Source organism: Pararge aegeria, chromosome 4 (assembly GCF_905163445.1).
Source record: "Pararge aegeria chromosome 4, ilParAegt1.1, whole genome shotgun sequence".
In the NCBI taxonomy this organism is placed as follows: Eukaryota; Metazoa; Arthropoda; class Insecta; order Lepidoptera; family Nymphalidae; genus Pararge; species Pararge aegeria.
Window position 1 is genome coordinate 12,784,951 of NC_053183.1, and position 17,836 is coordinate 12,802,786.

General features: G+C 35.6%; 2 protein-coding genes across 8 annotated transcripts in view; one reads left to right on the forward strand and one right to left on the reverse strand.

Annotated features, from left to right (window-relative positions):
• LOC120637891 (E3 ubiquitin-protein ligase UBR5) overlaps positions 1–15,472 on the forward strand; it is a 45,205-nt gene extending 29,733 nt beyond the window's left edge. For 4 of the 7 annotated variants that reach the window (XM_039909941.1, XM_039909945.1, XM_039909943.1 and 1 more), the window contains exons 32-50: positions 77–279; positions 678–843; positions 1,368–1,517; positions 2,545–2,663; positions 3,470–3,588; positions 3,689–3,825; positions 4,262–4,341; positions 4,664–4,791; positions 5,171–5,414; positions 5,834–6,022; positions 6,431–6,564; positions 8,481–8,610; positions 9,860–9,967; positions 10,527–10,689; positions 11,056–11,257; positions 11,829–12,035; positions 12,925–13,072; positions 13,456–13,686; positions 13,929–15,472. In XM_039909941.1, the coding sequence (XP_039765875.1) occupies positions 77–279; positions 678–843; positions 1,368–1,517; positions 2,545–2,663; positions 3,470–3,588; positions 3,689–3,825; positions 4,262–4,341; positions 4,664–4,791; positions 5,171–5,414; positions 5,834–6,022; positions 6,431–6,564; positions 8,481–8,610; positions 9,860–9,967; positions 10,527–10,689; positions 11,056–11,257; positions 11,829–12,035; positions 12,925–13,072; positions 13,456–13,686; positions 13,929–14,141 (3,071 nt within the window). In that variant the 3' untranslated portion in view covers positions 14,142–15,472. The remainder of the gene's footprint in view (positions 1–76; positions 280–677; positions 844–1,367; positions 1,518–2,544; positions 2,664–3,469; positions 3,589–3,688; positions 3,826–4,261; positions 4,342–4,663; positions 4,792–5,170; positions 5,415–5,833; positions 6,023–6,430; positions 6,565–8,480; positions 8,611–9,859; positions 9,968–10,526; positions 10,690–11,055; positions 11,258–11,828; positions 12,036–12,924; positions 13,073–13,455; positions 13,687–13,928) is intronic. The other 3 variants (XM_039909947.1, XM_039909948.1, XM_039909942.1) reach the window with 2 other exon arrangements.
• Positions 15,473–15,552: 80 nt separating this feature from the next.
• LOC120623395 (lethal(2)neighbour of tid protein 2) lies at positions 15,553–17,248 on the reverse strand. Its single transcript, XM_039889405.1, has one exon. It carries the CDS (start codon positions 17,094–17,096, stop codon positions 15,609–15,611), a length of 1,488 nt encoding a protein of 495 aa, XP_039745339.1. The 5' UTR covers positions 17,097–17,248; the 3' UTR covers positions 15,553–15,608.
• Between the last annotated feature and the right edge of the window lie 588 nt (positions 17,249–17,836).

The following is a 17,836-nucleotide window of genomic DNA, read 5'->3' on the forward strand; positions in this document are numbered from 1 at the left end:
GTTCATTTGTTGATTTTTACAGGTATTGATGACGATCAAGATTTAAATATAACCATTAAACTACCTGCTTCTATAGGTGTTGAATCTGGCAACGCACGGCGTGAATTCCTCGCATACTGCTTATCGTTGCTGCGTGCGCACAGTGCGGAACACGCCGAGCAATTGCCTGTGCTAGATGTTGCGGCGCTCAAACACGTGGCATACGTACTTGACGCGTTGGTGTACTATATGCGAGCCGCGCAACCGCAACCGCATCATCACCAACATTTGTGGGCACCGGTATGTATTAGTGACAATCAAATAATTATCTTTTTCTTTATACAGACATATGTTTACATTTGTTTTTCAATAACTTTCACTGTGGTGAAAAGAAGACTATAGTATTAATAAATTCCTAACATTACTTACCTTTTTGTTTTTATTACATTTAGCATATGTATGAAAATTAAGTAGGGTGAATGATACAGGCCAACTCTGTCCTCTGAATTATGTTGTGTATGTCCACATTTATAGTACATATTTGCACGAGTGCAGTTAAGGCGTAATTCAATATGTGAACACCCAAGTATTTCGCCTTTTGCGAGCGTTTGTGCACTCAGTGTGTCTACTACACTACAAACGTGTGGTCACATTTTTGCGCAGATGTGTAACCGCTTGAACATATGTTTTTGGACCAGGATGAGAATGAGAACGAAGAAGGAGAAGAAGAAATGGTGGTGGGCGGTGGAGCGGCCGCTGAGTCTGATGGTGAGGGTGAGAGCGCTCGTGGCCGCACGCACGCCTTCTTCCAAAGATCGGACTCCACATTGTGCTTGGGATGCCCACCGCCAGATCCGTTTAACAGTGAGTATACTCGTATGATCTAGCTAGATAGTGCCATTTTCTTTATATGACTAGTTCCTATGTAAAAGAGTATTGAAATGAAATACCTTAGAAATTAATTTAGAAGGCCAATTTTTATTGGGCCAGGACCTGTTACTAATTAAAAAAAATGTTTTTAATGTATTGTGTATTGTGATTTGATAAATAATAGTAAGTTTTAGTGTAAATGCGAGAAAGTGTATGATTTTATTTTTTTATTTTAGTGGTCTTAAGCATAGCCGGAAGTTAACTTTAGTAGTTTTTAAAATCATCGGGAAATAATGGTTTAATTAAACCATTATTTATACAGATTAAATATTCATAAAAATGACACTGGTAGATAGAGAAAGTGTTTACTTGTTTATTATTATAATACCTATATGGGTACTATACATACAATTTATACCTGATTAAAGATATACTACTCGTCAAGCAGATGTCTGCGTTATTCTTTGTTAGCTCCTAAAATTTAGGATCGAGAATGCTATAAAAAATATATTTCACAGTGACAATGCAAGACGCGCTACCCTTAGCAGACCAACCGCAGCTACTACAACCCAATGCACGCCGCGAAGAGCTCTTTGGGATGCCACGGCAACCGGTTACCGTTCCAGCCTCTGGAGATGGGCCGCCTGGTGCCAACAACCCTCTAGAAGGTATAATAATAAGCTATTTATGCATTTTTTACGTAATGTTTTAATATATACAGTTTCATATAAAATCTGTCAATAACCATGAAACCAATTATTTTACTAACATTGTAAGTGCGAAACTGTTTCTGTTTGTTCATTTATTTGTCAGTTTTTTTGTTACCTATGTTAAGCTCAAGAAGAGCACAATCCTAATGTAATTTGGCAGAGAGATAGTTGCATCCAGGAAAGGATATTTTTTTATGGTTGATAGAATACAAGGAGCATTCCAGCTGTATTTAAAAAAAAAAAACTTTTTTATATCGGTAAAAATGAATTTTTTTTGAATTAGAATGCTTAACAGGTGTTAGAAATTTACAAACCGAAATAATTTTTTTGATATGGAAAAAAACAATTATCAATATATTTTATTTGCTTTCGTTACTATTTAAATGCACGTACAAATAGGCTTTCGCGAATTCTTTGATCATCGGTATTGTAAAACTTAAGAAATTGTTATCGTACAAAATTGTTAACAGACTTCTGCATTTTTGCTATTTGCGCGAATTTTTGTAATTGAAATTGTAACAATAGTGCAAAATATACGCACGACGTACTTTTACGTCGTCACTTGGGCTAACTAAGTACATTGCAGAACTCCCGAATACGTCATCTTACCCCGCGCGTAAATATCTAACAAACCATAGTAGCATAATCTCAACCAACAAACATATACTACTGGATATGGGTGTTTAATAAAGAATATCACATTACGGTTTTTTAAGATCAGGGGGACCCTGTTTCAATACCCATGAAGGGTAATAATTTTCTATTGGGGTTATGAGTTAAAAAAAAGCATTTGAAACCAACCTTATTTAGGTTATGGTATCCAGCCTCGGAGAGCACTTTAAGCTGCCGGTCCCGGTTATTTTCACTAAGATTTGATAATAACATTGCTATTTATGGATAAGGGGGACTTAGCTTAGCAGTAGGATGTTAGGGTTATAACGGTGTCTTGGATTGTTGATCTTCAGTTTATTAAATTATTTCACAGTGGTACCAAGACGGTTAGGATTGTCGAGCCGTGGAACGGAGCGTGCGTGGTCGCCGCCCGCGCGACCTGCGTCCGCACCGCCCACCCACAATCACACCTTGACTAGAGACGAGCCACAGGTAATCTAACATTACATTTAGCACAACTTTGTAAACATTACTATGTCATCTACAGAGCATACTACAATATGTACAGAAAATAGGAAAGTTGAAATTGTGGAAAAGGGATACCCTAATGGAGAAAGCAGCATTGTTGCAATGCTGCTTTGTCCATTAGGGTACTGGAACATATTCCAGAATGAAAGATAATGGCATAAAGGTTAAAACAGATATTGATGAACTATAAGGTTCAATGAATCCTTGGATAATAATACACATGATACTTTCTTTTTCTTCTGGTCCATTTCCCAATTTATTCGCAATCGGGCCTCAATACCATCCATGTGTATTTACTTTTTTTTAGTTTAACATTATATTTTTTAATAAAAATTGACATTTTGAAAAATCGACCACTATTAAAAGTGCGAGAGTTAACATCGTAGCAAAATTTCATAATAATAATCTTTAAAGCCCACCAATGCAAATTGGCGCAGTTTGATGGTTCATTGCTCTAAAACACTCCTTTAGGTAAGGAGGACTGTACTCAGCAGTAGTACTTTAATAGACTAGCGGTAAACATGTAATATTTTAAGAACACAAACTCACTCTGAGTTTGTTGGTCTGTCCGTCACGAGCGATTTTTGCATAGTGTGTTTTGGCTGCCAGTACATGCCGAGAGGCATGCTCAGATGTGATTCATGCCTAAAGCAAAAAGCTTCTGTTGTTTTCGATGAAAATGGCAACACACACACACAAAACGTCTTGCCCCACATAATTTACTGTCCCTGTATTGAGTAAAAATGTAACACATGCATTTCCGTTGTTAGGATCTGTCCTGTGCGAAGGATACTGTGACAAAAATGGACATCGACACAGATGCTGAATACGTGTCAGATTCAGACTCAAATGAAGCAAGACATCAAAAGCATTGGAAAAAACTTCATAGGTAAGCAAGGCGATTTTTTTATGATACAATATTACATAAATCTTCTGTCTAAGTGTAAAACTATCTGTGTCTTAACACATTTTTCGTTTGTTTTGTTTAGACATCCTCACACTAGCGCGCTAAACAGCAGTAATCACCACGAACCTAGTACGTCCGCATCAGAGTTCCACACCTTAGTCGACACAGCGTGTTCCATCATAGAGGCGCCGCATCAACAGACAGTGTCTCCATCACCTGGTAAAATAATAAAGCTTGAATGGTATAAAGTAGCTAAGTATTTTAATTTAAGAATACAATGAAAATTCGATATGTTTGATATGTTACTCAATTTGATATGTTTTTTTTCCGTTCCAATAAAAGTTGGCCTTTGACTGCGAAATCATATATAGTATAGAGGTTAGTGATGATGCAGTCTGAGTTGGTAGCGGGCTAACTGGACTCCAACCAGGCGGCATCGTATCGGAACGCTGAATCGCTTGGCGGCATATTTGTCTGTCGGGTGGTCGACGTGCTAACTAGCCACGGCCGAATCCAGACCGCAAATTAGAATTTCCTATATCCGGAGCCGGATATCGAACTCGTGGAAAAATCTGTGTGGTGTAATTTATACTCTTTTATTTATTTTTTTTAAATTAATTGTTAAGAATGTTGTAAAATAATTTTATTTTAACAGGCCCTAGCAGTGTATCGACGGCGCAAGAGCCACGCGCGTCTTCATCGCGCAGTCCGGGCAAGAGCGTTATTGTACGTGCTGTAAGTCACTCCGCTTTTTTGGGGGACTTTTTCTTAACAAAATTATACCCAACCTACTTCAAATACAAGAAACGCGTCTTTTGCAAATATTGCATCTTGGTGCGGAACTAATTAAATTAATTTGACAGCTACAAATGAATAAAGTTTATAAAGTTTGAATATATCGTCACGAGCATCACTCTAAAAAAATATGGTTTGATGTTACAATACCATACTGTTTGGGTAGAAAAAAATACCTTTTTAGTTGGGTCTTTCTTAATTTGACTAACTTTACTCGTAAGTCATAATTTTATCTTGCATTGACAGAATAAATCTTTTTTAGGGTGAATTGCTAAGCGCGGCAGACCCTTTAGAATCGCAAGAAATATCAGCCCATGTCACTGTAGAAACTACCGGATTGCCACTAGCGCCTGCACTGCCGCCACAAGTATTGAATGCGCCGGCGCAACCGTGAGTATAAATATCAAATGTAATAAATTATAAACCTTAAAAAACTTCAAAGTTTAAGACATGGCTGAACTTTGTCTGCCTTTTGGTATTCTACAGAATATATTTCGGAAAACTCAGGTGCTAACTGATCCGGTTTCCTGGACACCCCTATTAATTTTTCTAACCGCGACGCATAAAAATGATGCTTTTTTGATAAGAAATACTTAGACGAGACCTTTTTCAACGATGTATTTTATTTATTTGATTGATTTAACATTAAACATACTTACATTTAACTTACTAATTCAAGTCTTGCCATTATCATCTGCTGAAAAAAGCATTCTCAAAAAGTGAAGTAACCTGTGTCTTAATCATTGCGATTCCGATAAATGTTTTTTAGTATTGGTTATGTTACAAATAGTCGTGCGTGCCCATCACTCGGTGCGTCAGTATCGCACGACTTGCTGCTGGGTCGATGGCGACTATCGTTGGATTTGTTCGGGCGAGTCTTCACAGAAGATGTTGGACTTGAGCCTGGTTCCGTGGTGGCCGAGCTTGGTGGATTTCCCGTAAAGGAGGTCAAGTTCCGCCGTGATATGGAAAAGCTAAGAAATTCCCAACAGAGGGATTTGACTTTGCACAAGGTAACATTTAATAATTAAACATAATTATATTTAAGTTTCATTAAAGTACCTTTGTTCTTGTACTCTCTATTATGAAAACAGAAAAGAAACTACCCATAACTACCTACTACTTACTGATTGTAGACTATTAAACTATTCAATTAAAATTTTAAGTATTCTTCAAAGCTTCAATATAATGTCTTAATGATAGGATGACAAAGCGACTAGTTGAGTTGTTCTTTTTTCTTCAAAGTTTGGTTATAAGCTGGTGTTACATTCTACAATAGTGGTTTTCATTTCTGACTATAATTTAATTTGTTCCTTATGAAAAAACAATGAACCTCAAGCGTAATTTATCAAAATTGTGGTAATCTGTCATGTTTTCTGTAATTTGTAGATACATATACATTTTTTTTAATCTACTTATTCGTGTAATATAGATGGAGCGTGATCGTGCCAAACTACTGCAACAAACGTTCGCAGAGCTAAACAGCGCGTTCGCTGGACAGAACCGTCGTGCGCACAGCACTCAGCCGCCTCTCGTAGTTAACAGGGTGAAGGTGACCTTCCGTGACGAGCCAGGCGAAGGTAGCGGTGTTGCGCGTTCATTTTACACCAGTGTCGCTGAGGTAAGTCTATTCCAGACTTGTTTGATGTATCTGGGACAAGGTTTTTGACGAACATATTTATTACTAAGCTTTAAAATAGCATTCTGGTTTATTTAAGAGGGTAAAAAAGCAATCAAATTCCCCTATTATGTGTGGGGGAGGGATTGATATGAGGGATTTGATGACTTGATTTTTCCCAAAGATTGAATGCCCTTTTCGCTTCTGTTTTCCCATCATCATGTTAATATTCTCAAATCTAGATTTAATAGTAATCCTCTAGGCTAGAAGGCTTAACCTTAGGTTCCATCATTATTACTATCAAGTGTTATTGCAGTCATGCCCTAGTGTATATAAAATAAATAATACATTTACTTATTACATACATCAGTATGTAATTATTACTAATGCCAAACAATTTATTTTTTTCAGGCGTTGCTAGCAAATGAAAAACTTCCGCCCTTAGAAACCACTACCAGCAGTGGTAGCAATAACAGCACGACTAATGGTACTTCGGGATCAACTGGCACGACTGCTAGTGGTGCCAGCAGCAATAGTGGAACAAGGTATGTCCACAATAATAATAAAAAAACAGTATACATATATAATACTTTACTCATAATTGTGCGGTGACGATGACGCTTTATCACTTTTTGTTCACCCAAAAGATACAGATACTATATACACAGTATATATATAGCTCATGGAAAGCCTGCGGTGACGCGAGTTCCATGATTTTTGTTCACCCAAAAAGCGCTTAAAGAACTTTTCATATCAAAAAAGATTTAATATGCGGTACATATATATAATGCAGTAATATGAAGAAGCAAATCTTACAAGAAGAAACAAGCGATAAAAGTTATAATTTAGTCCCGTTGGACTCTGGTGACTAAATTTGGTTCCCCTGTACTTTAGGCACCATAACCAATCTCTCTTACTCTTTGTTGGTCTAAGTTCAAATTCATTTATGTTTCATAGTTCAGTTCATAAAATTCAGTTTATTAACACGTTGACTGCTGCCTAACATTAACAAATACGGTACACGAGTGCGGCAGGATTACACGCTAGGCGTGTTTTCAGCACTGGTGAAGCGTATTCGAAACAGGCGCTACGAGCATGCGGCCCCACACGCCTGGCGTGTTTAAACTTATCGCGACAGCTATGCGGCCTTTACGCAACAGGTGTGTTATTACATCACTCGTATTTCCTCATTTATTTATTGAACAACATGAAAACCCAACACTTGTCGAATTTGAATAGCAATTTGTATTTTTTTGTTGGATAAAATAGAATAAAACTTTAATGTAGTCAACACAGATTTTCTTTTTTTCAAAATTAATCATTTTCTAAAGAGCTTTAAATATAGTGGCTTTACATCTGGTAGGTACACTATTTTACTATATTCAAAATCGCGCAAAAAAATAAGTAAAAAAACAGTATTAAATACCTACTTACATACGAATGCGGATTGCCGACAAAGAAGCAAATTTTAAAATAATATGCATTTTAAATATAATAATCCTTCCAGTAAATATACAGAACCATTGTTAAATTTACTTTTAAATTCGAAACAATAGTAACTCATTCCTGAGTAGTTTATTGGTACCGCTGGCCGCACCGATAACGTTTATTTAAGAAGATAAGAAAAAATAAGGATGCGGATGCATCGTTTTGTAATTCTGTCGGTATAATGGAATGCAAACCGATATTTATAAAATAAATTATTGACGATACCGATACCAATGAAAATAGTGCAGGCGAACTCAGGCGTACAAATATTAAAAAATATACAAATAGACGTCAAACTTATGTTGCGGATACCTTTATTGCAGAAAAACATTGTAGAGTATGCTAAAATATAGGACGACGATCCTATATCGATATCAATATCTATTTCGCGTCCCTATAAAATATTTTAAAACAATGCAATTATCTAGGTGGGTATTATTTAGTGATCGATGGTATTATACTATTGTTGCAAATATTTGGTCGAAAACATGTTTTTTATATGAACTTGTTAGTTATACGTGTGATGGTCGATTCTCTCGATGGCATGGGAATTATTAAGAAAAACACTCATGTATAATGATTAGATAACTCACAAAACAACGAATTTTAAGTAGGTATACTGTCTAATATATAATAAAACGTAATTGCGTTAACGTTTAACTAATATTTAATAAAACGTACTTGCGGTAACGTATAACACACTTGTTGCGTAAAGGCCGCTCTAACAGTATATTTAAACAACACAGCGTTTGTGTTTGCCGCACTCGCAGAACGCCGAAAAAACACGCCCAGCGTGTTCGGCCGCATCCTTGTAGGTACATTTATTTTAACACGCCTAGCGTGTTCGAGCCGCACACGCGTTACGTAGTTATCAAACACAAACGTTGTGTTTTCAGCAGCCAACGTGTTAAGTTTATCTTAGATGACGTACATAATATAACTATAAATAATAAGTTTTTTTTTTATTGAACAGGAGTGGAGCTGGCAGGGCTCGTGCTAAAGACAACGCCAGGCGAGCGCCCGGCCGACCAGCGCCTCGGCCGCCGACCGTACGGGAGCCGCGAAGAGTTCTAAGCGTTGACGCTCGACCCTACTCGCCACAGGTTAATATTTTGACTGTTTACCAACAGCTTCGGCAATAGCTAGTAACGTTGTATGCCATCACCAGCCAATTAACGTCCCACTACCTGGGCATAGGTCTATGGTGGTTGTTGTCTTCTTCTATAGGTAGATATATAATTATTCTAATAAATACCTTCTATGGGATTCACGAAAACAAGTTGTCCAGATATAAATCCGTTTAATGTTGGTGGTAAAAGGTGATAGGTACACAGTAAACACAAGCACAGAAGTTAGAAATAGGCAGAAGAAGATAAACACCATAGTAAATACGCAGGAGTATAGAGTGACAGTTACAAGCAAAGATTAGCGGTAATAGATGAATGTATGGCAGAGCGATAACGATAAGAGACAAGCGACACACAGGTGTTGTGTAAAGTATCGAGAAAAAGTAAAGTTCCACAGAAACGGCGCGCGCGCCCCGCCGGTGACCGACGCGCGCTTGTGTGCGTATCTGAAGCGAGTTTAAAGAAGTGATCGCGCGTGTTTCCATTGCACGATTTGAATGCCGTGAAATATTGATACTGTTATGTCGTGATTATTAGTTATTATGATAATTTGTTTAATATTATGTATGTATAATATGGTGTATAATATAGTGTTTAATATATTGTATAAATAGATAATAATATTGTTATTAATATGATATAAATATAAGTGCTGTGTGTATGTGTGTAAGTTTAAATGTAAGGAAGTAGGCTACAGGTCTCATCTCATAGGAAGAGCATTGATCCACCACGCTGATCCATTGCTGGTTATTAGGTTTTAATTATAATCATTAGATCCCACAATTATACGTTAGTGGAAATAATTAGGACTACTGCTCAAGGTGCTGCTCGCTTCTTAAGACCGCCAATTTCTTAACCCTTTGGACTGCTGAAGTTAATTTTTTTACAGAAACCCAACGCCTTATAATTCTCGGCCTCCCCCAGTAATCCAACACAGGATCACTTGATCTGTTGTTGAATATCTTAGCTACTAGATTGAACGTGGCATTTTCAATTTAGAAGAAAATCATTGTTTATTTCTTTTTTGATTTCGAACTATAATAATTGCAGCTAGATTAAAATGTTGATACACTATTTTTATAAACTACACTAACTATAGGAGTGAGGTCATTGTGTACACCTGGATTATTCTGACTTTTATTGTCTGAATTGTGCTTATATCATAGCAAGCAAAATGTCAGTGATTAACTGAGTTCAATTATTAACATTGAATGTAATGGCCCAGGCTGCTCCCGGCACTGAAGGCGCGGGTTACAGTGGAGACAGACCCGGAGGACACAATGAGCATCTCACCTTACATCAAGCACAACTTGGTGAACGTTTGTACCCTAAGGTAAGAAAGACATCGTTTCTGGCCAACAGTTGACTTTAATAGAGAGCCATTTTTTACTGTGCCTAAGTCAAAGAAATCTTAAATAATTTGAAATTTACAAGCATGATTTAACCATTCTCCTAGCTAACTTGATTTATAAGGCAGTTTTTACTCATTTAATTAAAATATTATACCTCTTTTTTATTGAAACGTTAAAAAACCTTTTACAATTCAAAATAGAATGGAAACTAATTACCATACTACCAGATGAACATTGGTACCAGGAATACTGGTTGCATTTCACAAGATAAAATAGTTAAACATTTTTATTATGTAATAAATGTTTTTGATATTAACTCTCAGCTTCATACTAGTACAATGTCAATACTCATGTGGGGCAGTTTGGGGGTGCCTAATACTTAATACAATTTTGTAATAAATTAATTTAATTAATCTCGTAAGGTTTATCAAGCCTTTGCAATATAAGCACCCAAAATAATTATTGTTATGCCATTACATCTCTCATCTTTAAATTTATTTGCTTTGCGACTATAAAACAGATAGAATTTTTTTTGTTTAGGTGCACTCCTTACATCCGACATTCGCTGGCAAGATAACGGGTATGTTGTTAGAATTAACGCCGGCGCAGCTGTTAGTGCTGCTGGCGAGCGAGGACGCGCTGCGGCAGAAAGTTCGCGAAGCCATGGACCTCATCGTCATGCATCCTTCGGAAGCAATATTAGGTATAAAGCAAGATTAAATAAACTGCCTGTTTTAGCCTATTTTTTTTAGTCAGATTTATATGTTAATGCAACCAATACGTTAATTGCGCCATTCGTTTGGTTTTAGCCGCAGTTGGTTAAAAAAATTAGATTATTATCTTCAAGAACGAAATTCCATACTTCATGTACATCAACAGAAATAAATTTATCTCGTTTCATGTCTTTTTCTTCAATGAGTAGTATATTCGTGACGAAATAAAGAGAAAACTAAATGTTTTATCTTTATTTCGGCAAGAGAATTGTCTTTCATAGCAAAAAGCAGTGACAACTGATTCTTTGCTTGCTTGATTGATGGATGTAACAGTGGAGTGTTTTATGTGTACTTAGATCTTGACGTGTTCTCGCTGTCGGAACGCGGCGGAGGCACAGCCGCAGGGGGTGCGGGTAGCACGGCGGGAGCGGGTTCGTCCGGTGCCGCACCCGACGATGCCGCGCCGCTCTTCTACTCGCCCGGAAAGCGCGGCTACTACTCGCCTAGACAGGGCCGCGCCACGCCCGAACGGATCAACGCCTTCCGGAACGTCGGCAGGTAGGTGACTTTTATTTTGTTTGGCTTGGTCCGTCAATGATTACTACATACTACGAACAGTGTTCATGCTACAAGTAAATTTATAATTCGATACGTAGCTCCAATAGAAATCCTATTTATATTAGTTTATAATAATAATAATAATAAATTCTTTATTGCACACACAAAAACAAAATACAAATAAACACATTTACAGAAATAATTAAAAAAAAAAAAAAAACTAGTTTAGGTGTGCAAAGGCGGTCTTATCGCTAAAGCGATCTCTCCCAGACAACCTTTGGCGATAGTAGTTTATATTCACTTGAGAGTGTTATGTATTTAATTATATAGTAAAGTATAAGAGTTCTTAACTACAGGGTTATTATCTGCATTCTATACACATGACGAGTATTATCCCGGCGTTTATGCTTGCTGTGCATTGAGTTTTGTGTGCATCCTCAATTAGCGGAGGCGATAGGTTGGCATCTTAGGTGCATAGCGTTAAAATATTGAGTTTAGAGTGTGGCTTATTTTAGTAATAAGGTATTTTTTCTTTCTTTTTTTATTTACTTTTTTTATATATTGTTCGCAGAATCATCGGCCTTTGCTTATTACAAAACGAACTATGTCCTATGTTCCTGAACCGGCACGTCCTAAAGTACATCCTGGGGCGCCCAGTGCGATTCCACGACCTGGCCTTCTTCGATCCCGTGGTGTACGAGAGCCTGCGACAGCTCGTCGTGGACGCAGAGACCGGAGATTCACATTCATTGTTCGTCGCTCTTGATCTCAACTTTAGGTAAGTCATGGCTTAAGACACCCTATTTGATATTTTACTTGCTCAGTGTATTAGCATTAGTCTCCTGAACCATGCTACAACGTGTACCTATAGTGGTCTAAACATGTGTACCCTAACCCTTTAAAGGTTTCGCGTATTTTAATTCAGGACTGTGTAGTAATTTTTTTAAGTTGTATTATATATGGACAGTAGAGTTGCAAACTGTCATCTCAACCAACTGTTCTTGAAGTTTCTTTTCCCAATGGTCCCGACCGCGCCCGAGATAAATAGTGTTAACTAAAATTTCCCGAAGTAATGAATTGGTTTGATGCAAATGAAACGCGTTACGTTGCGGATTAATTCGCGTGAAGATTATCGGTAATATGAAGTTATGCAGCAGTACATGCATCTAGTCCGTGCATATGCGTCTTAGCTCTAGCCTCCCCTGTCTGTATGTTTGTCTGTCAGCGGGCTGTATCTCATGAACCATAGAAAAAGAGTAGAAATTGTCATAGAAAGTGTATTTTGTGTTGCTTTAAAAATATATATAAAGATTAAAAGATGGAAATTGATATGGAAACTCGTAGAAATCGAACACGCACTTGGCTGTTTTTTCATGCGACTAAGTATGTGCTAAAAATTTACGGAATTAGCCTCAAAGTCAGACACCAATTTTCAATAAGGCCTTTAATTAAATTTATGTATTTTTAAAAATTTTTGTATAATAGTATATAAATTAGGTTTAATTTCTTTTTTTATAAATTAGGTTTAATTTCTTATTTTTTTTTAAATGGATGATGTTCGGTGATGGAAGACACTGTAAGCATCTGGCACTACATCCCTTTCCCTATTTGACAGTGGGCAGCTCTTTGTATTGACAGGTTTAATGATATTTATTTTTAACTTTTAGTTTGGAAATGTGCGAAGAGGAAGGTGGTGGGTGCGTAGAGTTGGTGCCTGGCGGACGTGAGATTGAGGTCACCGCGCTCAATGTGTACGACTACGTACGAAAATACGCACAGCATCGCATGCTGCTGTCACAGGAGAAAGCCTTAGAGGTAATTCGTTTATACGTTCAATCCTTAATTTTTCCAAGTTTAAATAATAATTATAATAAATAGCATTACATTTGTTATCGTAATACCTACATTCACATATAATATATTCTTTTTTAGCTTCAGTATTAATGTCTTAGTCATTTTATTTTGTGTTGCAATTGCGAAGTCACTATGTGTTGCCATTGCGTGCAAAGATTATGATTATAACAAATAAATACTTTCAATAATAAATTATTTATAATAAATTATTTCAATTATAATTACTATACTGACATAGTGAAATAATATTTGATTTGTTTGATGAAGTGGTGGTATAAAATGATGCCCACCAATAAAACACTCTGTTCGTGATATGACAAAAAAAATACTTTTTAATATTGCAGGCCATGCGTGTTGGTGTCCTAGACGTTCTACCTGAATCGGCTTTGGAAGGTTTAACGGCTGAAGACTTGCGACTTCTATTAAACGGCGTAGGCGATATCAACGTAGCTGCTTTAGTATCATATACAAGCTTCAACGACGAAAGCGGTGAACCCTCTGAGCGGTTAGCTCGTTTCAAACGGTGGCTATGGGCTATTGTAGATAAGATGACACATTTAGAAAGACAAGATTTGGTAAGTGTTTGTTTCATTGCTCACATTAAATGCACTGAGTTTGTTTTATGAACAAATATTAAAAGCAAATTAATTATGAATGCTTACTTATTTATGTTAAATATCCTTTTTTTTAATGCAAATGCCAAACACAATCTCTTCCCAAATGCTTTTCCATCACCATTTCATCATGGCTAAACTTAATGCTGCATATTTTATTTGAAAAATTATAGCAACAAAGATAAAATTTATTAACGTTTCAGGTATATTTCTGGACGGGATCACCCGCACTACCGGCGTCAGAGGAAGGCTTTCAACCGATGCCGTCAGTCACGATTCGGCCGGCAGACGACGCGCACTTACCCACTGCCAACACCTGCATCTCTCGACTCTACATACCGCTATATTCTTCGCGACACGTGCTCAAGCATAAATTATTACTGGCAATAAAAACTAAAAACTTTGGCTTCGTGTAAAAAGGCTCCTATGCAGTGACTATGTATTTCATTTAGGTGTAAGCTCAGTCACTTAAGACTGCCGTTGTATTCTGTCTGTGTTAGGTTTAATATACCGTACGTCTGTATTTATAGAATGCCATAAAATAACTTAGTTCGAAAAATGGTAGCACTAGTTCATACTGATGTATGATTTATATTCCTATGACGAATATGACTGAAAACTACCACTAATAAAATTATATGACTGGGGTTTATTTGACTGAATAGTTTTATTCAATTACATTAATACATAACAAAAACGCCTCGTAAATATTGGACAGCACAAGTACATAGATACAATTTAAAAAATAGGTCCTATGGAGAACTTAGTTTTTAATTTAAAACTAATTTATGGCCATACTAACATTATTCAGTCATATAATGGTAGTCTGTTGTACATGTCCTATTCAATAACCTATTTTGACTCTGTTACATTGTTTAGTCTGGTGACTTGCATATATTAATGCAAACAGGGAAGTGGCATTGTTTTATAATCACTTTTAATAAATAACTAGAACATGTTAATTTCTCTTTTTTTTTTGTCAATTTTTTTAATGGCATATTAACACATCAGTGTTAGGGTCCAGCAGTAACAGAAAAAATTCTCATGCAATTTTTCAATATATAGTAATTACATAGAGGTATGATCGCTATTTTTCTGTTCCTGAAACTGAACAGGACCCTGACCTTACCCTGATCTGTCTTGATAAACTATTGTATACATATATTTATATATGTATATATATATATATATAAATATATAAATATGTTTGGATCCAGTCTATATTTATCTGCATTTGATTCAACTCCTTATTTATTTAGCCTGATTAAGATCAATCAAAGCAAGTGTTAAAAATTATTCCTTATAAGCTTGTTACAATATAGAAAAAAAAGATCATAGACTATGATAGATATAGGATCAGCACAGAACAAGCAAAGAGCTGCTCTAGCAAGGTCGAGCACACACATTTCTCATCGATAATTATGTACTTATCTAATTCTAATATAATTTGAGATATAATTATGCAAGATGGAATTTGTTTCTATGTATACATACTAATCTCAACTTTATATTTTTAATTATCAATGGAAAGTATATTGGACCATGCTTGTGCATTGTGCTGAGCCACTTTCTGCTAATATGATACGTTTGGGAATACTGGGCAGAGGCGATGGTTTCCATTTATAGTGGATATTGTGATAAAGGAGGAAGTATTATGCGCCTCTATCTCTAAATTTTAAGGACTCTAATTAGATTTCCTTTAGTTGTATTTAATAAGGTTCATAATAAATATTTCTCAAAACGCTTACATTGTAGTTTTCTTCATAATTTAAAATGGTGCTAGAGGTAAAAATTCGTAAAATAATATAAATAGCAATCATACTGGTGATAAATATTTTTATTACTTTTTTTTTAAAAACAACAATCCTGCATAAACCTTAATACTATTGTACTTTGGATGCTATATTTAATTCTTTTGACATTTTATCAAAAACACCATATAATATACTAAGGTGACAGATATGTAACATTGCACTTGTTATTTCAGTACTAGGATATGTATTCCAACATAGTTCTACAAGGGCTAATATTAAAAATCTGACAATAACTGTATAATTAGTGGACCATAGAAGGTATGGTAAAGTATGAAAATACCATGAATAAAACTGATAATGAAGACTGCGGGCACAAACAATTCCAATAAAATTAACTAAGAACATTGGCAAAATAAACAACTGTGACAAAACATCAAAATTAATGCTGTAGTGCTGTTTACTTTTGTTATCAATAGTTTTCTTAAGTTGTTTTTTCCCACCTTTATCTGAAGACTTTTGCAATACAGCTTCAAATGAATTTATAAAGTCTTCCTGCTCCTTTGAAAGCTTTTCCTCTTGATTGGTAGATGTATTCAATGTGGTTTTGATGTCTTTTCTTAATTTACTCTTTCTTTTGTTTTCCTGATTCTTTACATCAATTTGTGGTTGCACTTGTCTTTGCACATATTTTAAACGGCAATAACTTTGGAAGTATTTTATACACATAGGCATGAATATAATCAAAAGAAAAATATGAATTGTTAATAATGTTAAGTGAAATAGTTTGTTTTCAAATATATTTGAATCTAAAAACCTATAGTTAACTGTCCAAGTATGATTAAAAACTCTACCCACATCAAAACTACCTTTAATGTATGCCACAGGTTCTACAATTAGAAAGGGTAAACCAAGTAACAATTGTACAACAGCACACAACATTAGCTGTTTAACAGTATCTTTTAACCCAAGGTTTAACAAATAAAAGAAAAATAACGCAGGCGCATACAACAATATGTTCATTTTGATTGATACTGCTAAACTATAAAATAGACTTCCTAAATACCATTTTGAGTCAAGGAAGAAGTTCAATGATGCATATAAGAATAGAACAGCAACTGGGTCATTAAACATTCTTAAAATATGAATAGAATGTATTCTATATGAAGTTAAAATAGTAATGACTAGAACATAAGGTGGTACTTTCCTAGTTTTTGTATATATTCTAAGGACTAAACTTAACAAGATCAAGTAAATACCAATAAATATGTATTGAGCAAATTTTATATTTTCACCATGATTGGTAAGAAAATAAAATATAGAGTAAATGTAGACAAAACCTGCTGGATACACTAATGGTCCTGTATCACCTCGAAGCTTGCTGTAATTAAGTGTTCCATTCAGGAATCCTTCACACTCCTGCATGTAAGCTTTCCAGTCAATTTCTGTGTAAGGCACTCTTTCTACTATAATAATATTTAGTACCAATTCAGCCAATAAAATAAAAAATGCGACGAAATATACCTGGCCAGGATTCATTACTAGGCCTTTTAAATTACTCCATGTGAATAATTTCTTTATTTCCTGCAGTACTTCTTGAAATTTGCTTGGATTTCCCATGATTATAAAATGTTTTCGTACAGCGAGCGGTCTTTTTATTCATGAATAAATACTTCTGTATATCTATTTTAAGATTAGGTCAGTAGTCCCAGATAAGTGCCAAGCTACATGGTTAGGTTATTTTCACTGTTTACAAAATTGAATAAAAAGCAATTAAGGTTGTCAAGTTGACAGTGGCAACTGGTTTTTTTTTTCTTTATTCTTTCCCGTAGTGAAATTGCAAAGGTATGTTAACGCACAGCCGTTTTAATATTTTACACTGACCTCAATTATACTATAACACGCTATAATAGAAGTCAGTGAAATTAGAGATATACAACGCAAACCATGGTTCTTTATTTACCGTAATATGAATTGTTAAGTGCTGTCCACAATAAGTCTGCTGCGTATCGGTCATACCGCTCGATCTGTGAATGTGGTCTTGACGAGGGATCGTCGCTCATATTTTGTTTTCCTGCCCGAAACTCCTTCATAGGCTTTACGATGTTCTTCCTCCTAATATTCCCAGTCCATTAAATGTCCAAAGTTTTCATATGCATTTAGTCGCTATGTAAAATTTGTATGTAAATATATTCAATTTAACAAAATTAAGCTCTAAATATCCTATTATGATTTATAATAAAAATTGTCTTTAAGTTACCACACTCCATTACGAACGCCTTATTATGGAATACTAAGATTTATAAAAAGTATCCTCCTTCTTAGTCGTTCACTCTTGACAGAATGGTCGTGGTTGACGA